This window comes from Buteo buteo, chromosome 3 (assembly GCF_964188355.1).
Source record: "Buteo buteo chromosome 3, bButBut1.hap1.1, whole genome shotgun sequence".
NCBI classification, from domain to species: Eukaryota; Metazoa; Chordata; class Aves; order Accipitriformes; family Accipitridae; genus Buteo; species Buteo buteo.
In genome coordinates this window covers 35,793,383-35,806,059 of record NC_134173.1, presented here as the reverse complement: position 1 = coordinate 35,806,059, position 12,677 = coordinate 35,793,383, and the positions used below count along the sequence as shown (strand labels likewise).

General features: G+C 35.6%; 1 protein-coding gene across 1 annotated transcript in view; it reads right to left on the bottom strand.

Annotated features, from left to right (window-relative positions):
* RP1 (RP1 axonemal microtubule associated) overlaps window positions 1-12,677 on the bottom strand; it is a 189,955-nt gene that overhangs the window by 63,894 nt on the left and 113,384 nt on the right. The window contains exons 33-35 of the mRNA XM_075024326.1: window positions 12,145-12,358; window positions 10,564-10,754; window positions 7,998-8,208 (exon numbers count right to left, since the gene is read on the bottom strand). Coding sequence (XP_074880427.1) covers window positions 7,998-8,208; window positions 10,564-10,754; window positions 12,145-12,358 — 616 coding nt within the window. The remainder of the gene's footprint in view (window positions 1-7,997; window positions 8,209-10,563; window positions 10,755-12,144; window positions 12,359-12,677) is intronic.

Genomic DNA, 12,677 nt, shown 5'->3' with positions numbered 1-12,677 from the left:
TGCATTATATACCAATCCCTGGTAGAAACCATTGCAAATGTCATCCAAATCCCATACTGTGCCACAGAACAAGGAGTATAGTTCTCTTCAGTCCTGGTGACATACATAACCAAAACACATTCCTGCCGCATAACTCCCTGTTTGGTAATGTGCAGAACACAGATTTGTTCTGCTCTGACACCACTCCCAGAAAATCAGCACTACTGGCTGCTGCTTGGGGCACAGGATCTCTCTCTTGTGTACTGCCCGCTTCCCCCTAAGGTAGGAAATCCCTTTCTAAGAAATACTTCATGTTTATGTGCTATTTGGAAAGTCTAAGTTCTGCTTTCTAGGACTATTTACTCATAGTTCTTTGTTTCTTCCTTCACTCTCTGCCTATTATTTTCTTCTTGAAATGAAATGGGAGTCTATACTTACGAAGTGGTTTAGAAGAACTCTGGGACCTGATTGTCTTAAGCTTTAAACTCATGTAATTATCTCCCAATGAATGAACACATCAAGACTATCAAGCTTTCTCACTAGTCAGACCGTAATACTATTACAATGTTCTTGAGTTAAAGCATGTTCATGTGAAACAGAAATAATGAAATAATGAATTAAAAATTCATTCAACATCAACTTTAATACATAAATAGAAAAACCTCCTCACAGTTTGTATCAGTCTCCAAAGAACCTCCCATGTACTATATAATAACTCACAAATACAGATCAGCTAAGTGAAATTTGAGTTTCGGAAAAAGCATTCCTGATTTTCTCAGCTGTGGTCATAGTATAGAGATTAGAAGAGACACCTATGGCCGCTCTGTGAAGCTTCTGCTTCCTTGCCTCTTTCTGACACAATACACAAGGGAGTGATGCAGATGAGACCAGATTGCATTAATTCTGAAGAAACTTCATGGAGAACTCATATGTTCATTTTTTTAAATTACCTATTTTAGCCCCTGAATTTATCATGGAAACAAAGAACAAGGAAACACTTAAACAGAAGCAGGTCACAATCTCAATATTCATGGTTTTAGAGTATCATTTTAACAAGAAGGAGGCCAAGAAAAAATAGCAAGGCATTTTTGGGGTTGGTTTTTTTTCCTCCTAGTGTTGTAAGTCTGCTCTTACTCAGACTGCAATAATAAATCTGTGCTCATTTATATAATGCTGGTGCTGTCACTTTAGGAATCTCATGCTGGTGACTATATTAGGAATATGATCCTTAGGTAGTCAGCAGGAAAAGGCAGGTGCAGTAGAAAACACCTATGATGGGTTCCCATATATTCTAGGGATAGACACTAAAAGTTAGGAATCTAAATTTAGATGGTCTCTGCTTCCAACCACAAACATCATTACTTCGGCCTAAGAAAAAAAGCTATTATCTTGCAGAAACACAGGTTTGTAAAACACAACTTTCTAATATTTTTCTGAAGGAGGAAAACATTTTTATCCACTGTAAAGTGCAAAAAGACTGGTTTTTTTTTTAAGGATTGAGCACCCTTAAAATCCAACATTTTACCAGTACTGAGCTATCTTTGACTACTCCAAACTATTCAGCCCCAACTCCCACAGCTTTCATCACTGGTACAGTAAAGCAGACATAGACAACATCTAGACTATGTGACAGTTACATGCTGGAGAAAGTCTTCCAGCCTCACTCTGCGGCTTGTCCCTGCCTGGGACCTGGCTGGCTGTACAACATCTGCCTTCCCAGGAAACACATGTGTCCAAAGAAGGGAAACGGAGCTTTAGACAGACATGAAACCAAGGAGCAACTAAGAAGCACTTTCAGTCTCACAATCACAAGCCAGAGAGCACTGAAATACACATTATTCAAGTCTGAAATACATATTTCAGTCTAAAATACATCACAGGATACACAAATATCTAAGTACACATCCTGGAAACATCTGATATTTTCAGTATGGTTTGCTTCTTGAATCAAATTTATTCCAAGATAGAAATGGCCCAATTTAACCAAACCATACATCCTTTAAAAAGATATAATTAAGAGAAATTTCTGGTAGGTTTGAGAATGATTGTTAGAACTCAGAAGCTAAGGCTGTCATTTGTTTTCATGCGTAGGTGATAGGAAAACAGGGAGAAAAAAAAAAGTGTTCTGAGGATATTTATTTTTAAGCTTTTCTTACAGCTCTTTTCACAAGTTGGTGCTATTCATATTGAGTGTTATAATCAAAAGGCCTGATTTCAAATACTGTGACATATAGCTATTTCTTTACATGTCTAAAATAAAAAGGTCACATAACTGGAACAAGGGTTCTAAAGGGTAGGTTTGCATACTGATTGAAAAATTAGTATCTAAAAGGATTCATTAAATAATAAGGGCTGTATCAGTCCACTAATAAAGGTGTGCTCATTGCAATAAACCTCTGAAATATCTTTGTTTCTCTTCATCTTTTACTACATGGGGATGACGTCTGAGAAACTCTGTTTTCTGAAAATTAACTTTATTTCACTGCAGCACTATTTACTTCAGGGACCTCCTCTGGGCTTTTTTTTTTTTTTTTTTTTTTTTAATCATTTAAACCAAGAGTTGGGAAAGTACTTGTAATTGATGACATCACTCATGTTTGGTGATAAGAAGTAAACTAAGAGTTTTCCTAGACTGGGGCCCTAATGTATGTCAACCTTTTCTTTGAGGCAGTTAAATATGCACTGCCAGGGGAAAGACAACATAGATGCATGAAAGTCAGCATAGCTACACAGACTTGCCCTTGCTGGAGATCCGGATAGTTGAAAGTACATGAGCTATCCAGGTGAGTCTTTGACATTTAGCCAGTTGCATTTTTGCTTTTAGAGGAGTTAGGTTATGAAGGTAAGATTCTGTGTTAATCATGTAGAGCATTGCCTTGCCTATATACCTTGGTCATATAAGCAGATTCATTGCAAGTCAAAAGGCTACTTGTGTGAATAAGATTGGAAGAGTTTGGTCCACAGATTCGATCACTCAGGTAGGGTGCTCACAATCATCTTTACTGCTGTGGTCCAGAATCATTAATATACTTAATCACGAGCTTAGCTTTAATCACACAAGTAGTATTCAAATGAGATATACAATGAAAATTAGAAACATATCTAATGTTTTTGCTGAGTCAGTATTTTCAGTGGAATCTGCTGAATCTATTGATGCATAATTTAAGGCTCTATGTAGTCACAGCAAATATTTCCATTAATTTTCAAAGGTTTTGGATCAGAGAAAGGACTTCCACTATATAAGTGAAGTAAAAATATACAAAGTAACCCATACAAAGGAAGGCATAACACAAAAGAGGTGCTGGGAAATGGAGTAAAAGTTTAAGGGTGAGTTTGAGACCATTCTGACTCTCAGATGAACAACATACCCCAACAACAAAAATCTACTAAAATAAGATATTCTGTTCAACCTTGCCATTCTTTGTCTCTTCCCAATCCTATTTATAAAAGCTCTGTTTCATATGTAAGCCAACATGGTGTGAAACTGAAAGCAATCACCTAATGCTCATTAAAAAGGGGAAAAAACATGAATTAAAGATAGGACAGAAGGTGTTGCTTTGAATTTGCCTTTGTTGTTGTTGAATTTACTATGTACTATGTATTCAAATATAATTTATTGTGATAATTCAGTAACATTTGCCCACAGAACTCTCAATAGCCTTTCAAGGGTGAACAGTTTAAATGATACAATCACATCCTTTCTGAATGTCAGAGATATAGTTAAACCTTTTACACCATTGTGATTTTAGCTTTGTAAAGAAATCAGGCGATGCAGGTAATTTTTCCAATAGGGGGGAAACAGTAAGAAAAGCTGTGGGGGAGGAAATGAACTATCAAATGAACTCCTCTTCTGTTGAAGCTCTCAAGACCTCTTCTGTTTCTGCTCTCCTCTGTAGCTTGTCAGGTTCACCATGGAAAGATAAGACAGTACAGGTGGTAGTGCAAATGGGGCAGGGTAGGGTGCTGTATTTCAGAGGTGTTAGATATAGCTGACAGGGACTTTTTTTTTTCAGAGGCTTCTGCAGAAGTTCTATTCTACAAAATAGTAAAATAAATAGAAAAAGGCAATATGGGGAATGAGTATTCCAGAGGTTATTGTCATAATTCCCCATTAAATCAGGGTTTTTTTTAAATGAAAGTTAGGCAACTAAGAATCAAAGTAAAGTAGAGTAGGGAGGGATATTTTTTAAATGTTTGTTTGGTTCTATGGCAAAAAAAAAAATGTGGAAAACTAAATTTGATGCCTAACCCTGCTAATTTATCACATAAGAAGCCTCAAAAAATTAAAATCATTCTTTCTGTGAAATTAAAGGTTCAGGACAAGATCCTCAGTTGATATAGCCACACAGCTAATAACCCTCAAGACAGTGGAGCAAATCAGTTTATGCCAGTTGAATATCTGATCTTATTAATCTAGTCAAAAGTACAGGGTTCATCTAACCTGCACAACAGAGTGTGGTAGAGAGATGCCTGAGTCAGCAGGAATTTGAATCAGTAAAAGTAAGCAGCAGCATGATTCACTTCAGCTCTACACAGGAGCCAGCCTGGTTTGTGTGAGTTTGATACCATGCTTGAGCTAATAAGCCTAGTAATTCAAAAGACTACATTAGCTGAAGCATCTCTAAACTACTTTCATTTGGAAAACAACATGAGACTTACCATTAACTTTAATGAAAAAGGAATTATTTGATAAATATGAGATTCTGGACTGCATTGTATCTGGCAAAGTTAAGTATCATGTAGTGAAAAACTACTACTCCATGCTCAAACACGTCACGGTACACTACTACATAATACTGATCTATTATGATTAACAAAGCAGTGGAAATGTTATACTTTATCTATTAACTACAAAAACATAAAGTTGGGTGATTTTTAATAAAGATCAATATGTTTGCTAATACAGATGTTTCTCACTACAGATATTAAACACTTAAATTCTTCATGTTCTTATGTCAACAGACTCAACTGGGGGAGGGAGGAGGAGCAGGTTGTCAGTAGACTCCAGAAAAAACCCACTTTATCTGTTGCAGGAGCCTAATGTCCACCAGAAGAGTCCAGTTCACAAATGGTATTAAAAATCCTTTAGTAAAGAAAAGGTAACATTGATCTTCAATAGCTACTTCTACAGCTACATATTGCAAAGTTCTTACTGTAGCTTCTTACAGCTCCTATTGCTATATAACTCCTCGTGCGTGCCTTCAACTGCAGTCACAAATAATGGCATTCTAAAAATCATCAAGAAATTATCTAGAAATCATCAAGAAATGTGGAGTCTAACAGCAAGAATGTCTAAAAAGTTAATTGTTATTGTGTGCAATGACTTTTTCCCAGTGTGTTAATATGCATATCAATGTCCTGCACAGAATTATCTCAGAGTTCATTAAAAAAATTTAATCAATGTCCTTTAATCCAAAGTCCAAAAAGATGCATGATAAATAATTTGGCCCACGACACAGATAGACTAAAATAATGTGCTCACAAACACTAAGATGGACAGACTAAAGAAAAGAAATAAAAAAAATAATTTGCTTCTGTGATACTAGCTAATATCCAGAATACAAATTCAGCTCTGAGGTAATCCCACAGAACCTAATGAAATTATGCAACAGAATCATTTGACCTTGCTTTTTTAATATAATTGTATCTGGGAAGTTACCTACAGTCTGGGCTTGGGCACTCACTTTTAAGAAGAAATATTTCTACAGATAGAAAAAAAAGCAATTTCAGATGTTCCCATTTAAATTTTGCTTATTTTTTGTTCATTTATTTGTTTTTAATTATTAATAATAGATTCAGTGATAGCTGATAACTGTGATGGGATTTACTGGGCTTGAAAAATCATCCTCATGCCCCACCAGATGAGGTGGGCTATGCAGCAGACACGGACAGAAGATACATCAATGCTCAGAAAGAGATGAAAAAACATGGAACAAATGTATTTGTAGATGCAGGAAAAAATTGGGAGTGGCCACCGCTTTTAACAAAGGAATTGCAATTTTCCTGAAGATTACAAATTTGCATATATATGTATTTTTGCCTTGCTAAATCTCATGGAATTACTTAGTTTAGAACAGAAGTAATTATATTAGTATTGCCTTCATTACAACCAGGCAATTGACATTACTAGTAAAGGTTACTGTTTATTTGGATGCTTAGTTTTTAGCATTTACTTTGCTTACTAAGAAGTTATATGCCTGTTGTTTTCGTTGTCTGGGGATAGCAATGATCAATATCTTTCAAAATTGTTCTTTTGTCTTTATTTGAATTTATTTTATCAAGATGTTCATTAAAGACATCTCCATAAATGGATGTCTCTTTCAAAGCAATAATGAAAGCAAACACATAAAAATGAAAAATTTTTTTTGTCTCTAGTAATCAAACTGTAATTCAAGGAAGAAGCTGACAGAAATTTTAGACTGAATTAGTATTGGGGCTACAAAGGCTAAAACTGATATTAACACTTCCAGTTGTAGATCACTGGAATCCACAAATTTACTTCTGAAACTTCCTAGGTTAGTAGTTACTAGCCATCTATGGAATAATTTTTAAGGGAGTGTATACACACATCTTTTTCCTGGAAAATTTCCAAGAAAAACAACTTAATTTTCTAATATACCTCAAAACTGTATTGCTTTACAAGTCTGGATAGTGCTGTCTGACAGTATTGCCATTTGGTTCTTAGCATAATAGAGGCTTTGAGGGATGTATTCTAGAAAATTTTTTTGTTTGAATTTCTGGACTTTTTATATGTAAACATTTAGCAATTTGAATTCTGAAAATAATTACAGATACTTATAATTTTCCCCATTTTTTCATAAATAAATTGGGGAAATAGAGCTTTTTAACAAACTCTAGATTTATTGTATTCATGATTGTACATCCTGAATATATTGCATCCAACATCCAATGTTGTTTTGAATCAGATGGATCAAAACACTAAAACCAAGATTTTTTCAGTAAGTGAATACAAGGCTACTAATTGTTTAAAGTTATACAAACCCATACAAAACCAGAGATCTAAAAGGTCTTCAGTGTTTTATTTGTTAGAGTTTCAAGTTTAAATGGGATGAAATATTTAGGAAAATCTCCTTAGAGAATAATGTGCAAAAGTTCACATGGAATATTTTATTCCTTTTTCTGGGCTGCTTCCATTTTTTTATATTAGTTTCTGTTTAAGCAGAATATTCTTTGTACTATAGCCTCTAGCAATAAACCTCTTAACCATCACTAAAATCTTCAATATATGATCTTTACTATCCCCATCAATCCCCTTTATTCTAATGAGCTGGATAGATGGGGAGCCTGTTCTTCAATAGCTAGTGATCAAGTTATCAGTATGCAATTGGTTGTTCCTCTCCATATTCCTAGGGGGGTGGGAGAAATCACTTTATTATCTCTCTGGCATTATACAATTCCATGTGTTACTAACAGCAGAGAAACATGCAACATATATATTTTCTGTGGAATATTACTTACTGTACTATAAATTTGTCATCAACATCAATAAAACACTAGTGCAATTGAAATTCTTGGATATCTCTTTGCTGGCTGATTGTAAGACATTTTAAGAATTCTATCTCTGTTTTGTAAGGGGTCTTCACAATTCTTTCATTCTTAAAAATTTACTACGTTTCTATGTTACATAAATTTCTTTGTGAATAAGAAGATTCAGGTAATACCACACAGTAGATTATATTTTGTACACACCTTCAGTTAACATAGCATTAATTTGAAGAGAAAATAAATAATCAAGAGCTAAAACTGTAAGATAACTAACATGAAAGAAACCAAATTCTATGTTTGGTGTCAGCAGTTACATCATCTTTCATAATCCTGATACCAATGATTTCTGTTTTCTCAGCTTTCTTTTGTAATAAATGCATGTGCAAAACCACCATATTCCTTAATATGAAATTCTTGTGGAAATCCTCACACAATATTTCAGGCCCAAGAGAGATACACTGGTATTCCAGTGACAGATACTGACCCCAGTAACAAAAAAAGACTTGGCTTACCAGGCAAAGGCTCCTGATCTGCATAGAGAGCTGGCAGTTCCACACATTTGTCTTCATTAGGGTTGAACCAGCAGTCAAAAGCTAAATACATGTCTTCATTTGTGCCTGTGTGCTTCATATGCAGTAAATCTAAGTGCCATGGCTGTTTTATCTCTCTATGTGGGCCAGTTACTTGAACTTTGTATATTGAGCCAATATCTGCCAGTTCATCCTATGTTAGGAAAAAGAGAAGATTAATGGATCTCATTCTAACTGTGCCAGATCAAATGTAGTTGACAGCTGTATGCAACAGTTGAACAAACTTCAGTAGTTAAAGAATTGGGGCAGATTTATAACTGCTATGATTTTTCCCCTTTCTAATGTGAACGTGGAGATGGAATACTTGATGTTTGATATCAGGAAACAAGTGATGGCAGTCACTGCTGAAATTTGTACACAGAACAAGGCACAGTGTTCACATATATTATGCTGATTCAGTAGATTATTTGCAGGCACAGAAACTTTAGTCAATTTTAAAAATTTTGAACACTATTAGAAAAGTTTCTTCCAACTTGTAATATAACAACGGTGCAATTAACCATAAATTTGAAGAATTAATCTGATTTTGAGGAAAGATCCAAGAGATCCTCCATCTTCACCCTACATTATGTTTTCATATAGAAACTGTCCATAAAATCCTCCCTCTTCTTGCATTCATGCTTTAGAAAAACTCTTCTAGTTCTACAGGGAATAGTACCACATCTCTGTGACATACCATTGCTTAAGTGAAAGTAGAGGAGACCTTAAATAACTATTGTTCTTTAACCAATAGATAATTATTGGTTTTAAAACAACAATTTTTCCCTGTAAGGGAAAAAGAAGGGAGAAACCAAAAGTTATCTGTTCCTCTTCCTATTCTCTACTTCTCATATTCTTTCCCTTGCTCTTTCATTTCAAATACTCCCCAGCTAGTAGAAGTGCATGTGACCTGACTTCAGCCTTTCCTCTGACAGGGCACTTCCAATTCCATACTATTGCTTTATATTTAGCAGAGGTTCTTGGAAATAACTTAGGAAAACCTTCTGGATACTCCTCATTTTGGATGATGTTTATGGCCTAAGCTACTCTGCTTAGTTCCTCTTCCATTAAAGAAAAGAGGAACATCAAAAACCAGCCAATTATTTCTTTAGCTCAATCATTAAGTTCAATTTACCTGACTAGTAGGAAGAAGAACCAGGAAACAGTTTCTCCATTCACAACTCCAAGGCTGCTTTCTGATGAATTCCCAAATAAAAACTAACATATTTTCACTCACTCTTTCTGGTTTTTTTCAGGGCTCTTTTCACCCCTTCTTTTTTTTCCTGATTTTCTCTTGCTACCTGCTTCCGCAGTTCCAGCAGTCAATTCTGGAGAAACATCTTTCAGGATATGGCTTCATGGACATATTTCTCTGATGCAAAGCTGGCTTGTGGAGTTCCCACTTCCCTGTCTACCCCCTTGCTCCCATTCCCTCAGTCCTGCCTTATATTTGTTTCTGCAGCTGCAGGATGAACTGATCAAGGTTAAAACTAAGGCTGAGAAACCAATCAAGGTCCAAAATCGTTTTTCTCACAGGCTTCAACCATTTCCTCAAAACCCACAAAGGACAACAGAAGGATGGAACAAGCAGTACAAGAACAGGACAAGTAGTAGTCAGACTTCCCTTGAATATTGTCCTAGCTTCCAGCACTTTGTGGCTCAGGGATTTCCTGAGCCAGTAGAAGTGTCTGCAGTGTTTGCCTTTGGGTCAGTTCCAAATTCTACTGAAGTGGTCTTTCATGGAGAGCAAAACCAGAAAAGTGTAAGAGCAACGCAGCGTTGGCACTGGAAAGGAATTATAGCTACAAGAGGGAAGTAAGAGCATTGGGAAAAGAAGCAGGCTACAATTCAATGAATGTGGACCTCAAATGCTTTTTAATACTTCAGTTAATGGGTAATAGGAGGAAGTGAAGACAAATGATGGAAGGGCAGAAGAAGTGAATAAAGAAGGAGAAAACTTATGGGTAAAAAGGAGCGGATCAAGAGGAAAAGCAGTGATAATGACAGGCATAAAAAGAGAGAAACCATTCAAGAAAAGGCAGCTCGGTGAAATGTGGTGGCAGGGATGAATAAATTACATGACAGAGAAAAAAGAACTTTCTGTAAGTTTCATCTCATTTATGATTCTTCCTTCTTCATCATTGGCCCCAAAAGCTCTATAGTATCCCATGGCATAGTGTATGTTTACAAATTACTTTTGTGAGATCAACAAAACCTGTAAATCAGTACCTGCAGCATGATATATACTGTGATGTGTACCAAGGGACCAATTTGCTCACTTAAGCATTCCCAGTATGAGACTTCAGGAGAATCTGCTCATTCAAAAACCATTGTTCAAGTGACAGTGTTACTACCTACAAACAAAAATGACGACCTGTGCCAAACTACCCAGAGGACTTAAAAATCAATTTGGTAATTTAGTTTAAAGAAACAATATATCTCAGAATTAAGTGGGTTATTGGTTACATGATTCTTAGGCTTTTCTTTCAATAGAGAAAGGTTGAAGTACTTTGATCTGAATTGCTTTTCCGGTAACTAGAAGTGGCAACTTTTTGTGACTCAGGTTGCCGTAGAAGATAAAAGAAAGGCATATTGGATCCTCTTCATCACTCAAGTCAGATCCAGTGATGTCCATTATCCAGAGACCTGATGACTTCCTGTTGATTTCAGGCAGTTTAGGACTGGAAGTCAATCTTCTACCTTTAAAAATTATCAAAGAGAAAGAGGAAAGATAACAGCATGAGCGAATGGCATAATACAGCAGGACCGTAGCCTTTACAGTACACAAACAAAGCTCTATTTGCAGGTTATGTTGTATCTATAGCAACAGTCCACTAAGAATAAACACATCAATACCTTTATTATATTTTTTGCCAAGAATTTAACAGCTTAATGTTCTTTCCATGTTTAAAATTTCATTTCAGAGGTATTCTCTTGATGCCAAGGTATTTTCCTTGTCATGTTTGGAAGTAATTGCTAAGAGAACATTCAGACACCTTTTAGAGTTCTAATTAATTGTTCTCAAAAAAGCAATCAATGTTACTAAAACCAATTTGTCATTTAGAAGCACCAGCCATCTGTAGCATGTAGGCACCTAATGCAAAATGAATAATACTAATGAACTCCGCTTGTAACTAGATCTTACCTACCAATACAGTATGTCCTGTAATAGTGTGAGACTGACAGGTAAACCTATAATAAACACACAAAAATATTTGCAAGATCCTCAAAAGATCAATATTACTATCTCCCTCTCTTTTTCTTCATTAATTACTGTTATCCTTCATTTTCATTCTGTTTTAACCATTCTATGGGAAATGAAAATGGTTTAACAGAAAGGAACAGCTCAGTAAAATGTACTTTCTACAACTCAGAAAAAAACCACAACTGAATACTTGCATATCTACCACACCTTATGTTTTTAAACTGTCTTACTACCTCTGGACAAACTTTTGTAGCTCATTTACTTTACATGGAATTGTTTTCACAGGATTGAAGGGAAGGATCTTTTCTACTAGTTCTAAATGACTAATGGTCCTGCTGTAAGTGTTCTTTTGCCAAATACATCCAGGTTTAGATTTGCACAAATTGTGGCGTAGTAGGCTTGAAATGAGCAGAAACTGAGCATACCAGAACTGTTGCTTTGTGGTGTGGAATAATACCACAGATAAAGACTAGGCTCATTTCACTAAAGTAACTTTTCTCTGGATTTCAAATGATATCCTAAGCTACCTGAAAAGTGGTACATAAAACTTAAGCTATTTATCCCTATGAGACACATATCCCAAACTCTAATCTGCTTTAAATCTTTCATTGCAATGTGCTATAATTAATATGGAAGGCAAGTGTTCCATACACAACACATTGACAAGATGGAATTTTTTTAACTTTGACCTTACCAGATGTGGTTTTGCTCTAATAGTAAGATCTAACTGAAAATTCACATTTTCAATAAAAGAAAGATACTATATAGATCTGAAAGAGCTGTAGCCAAATTAAAAACAAAAACAAAATCAAAACCAAACCAAAACAAAAAACAAAAACAAGCCCTCTAAAACCCCAGACAGGCCAGTTTTGCAGAACACCTTACCAACTGTCGCAATCTCACAAACAGTGTCATATAATCCCAGATGAGTATCAAGCCAGTTCCACAAAGGGAAGACCCATTCTTTGTCTGAGTGTTGTGATTGTTTGACTGTTACCATACTGAGGTACATCCCAGCCCCATAGCCTTCTCCATCATGTCCTATGACCACTTTTTGCAAATGACTCAGAGAAACAGCTTCCACCAGAAATGAATCCACCTGCAAAAAGGGGGAACTACTTAATAAAACAGAGATTGGACCCAAATATGCTTGAACTTCAGGGAAAATGTAGTCCTGGATTCAGCTGAGGATTTAAAATTTGTGTCTGTTTTTTTGTAATATTTAACATAACATCTCCCCTCTGAATCTAAGAAAACACACGCTGATTATACCTAACATTGAATCCCACATTCATCGTTAAAGATGCATTGTAACTTCATTTGATCTTTGGACAATATGGATCATTTCATCAATCATTTCATATTACATTAAAATGCATATATCTCAACCTTCTGAGAGTCAAATAGTTTTGATGAGA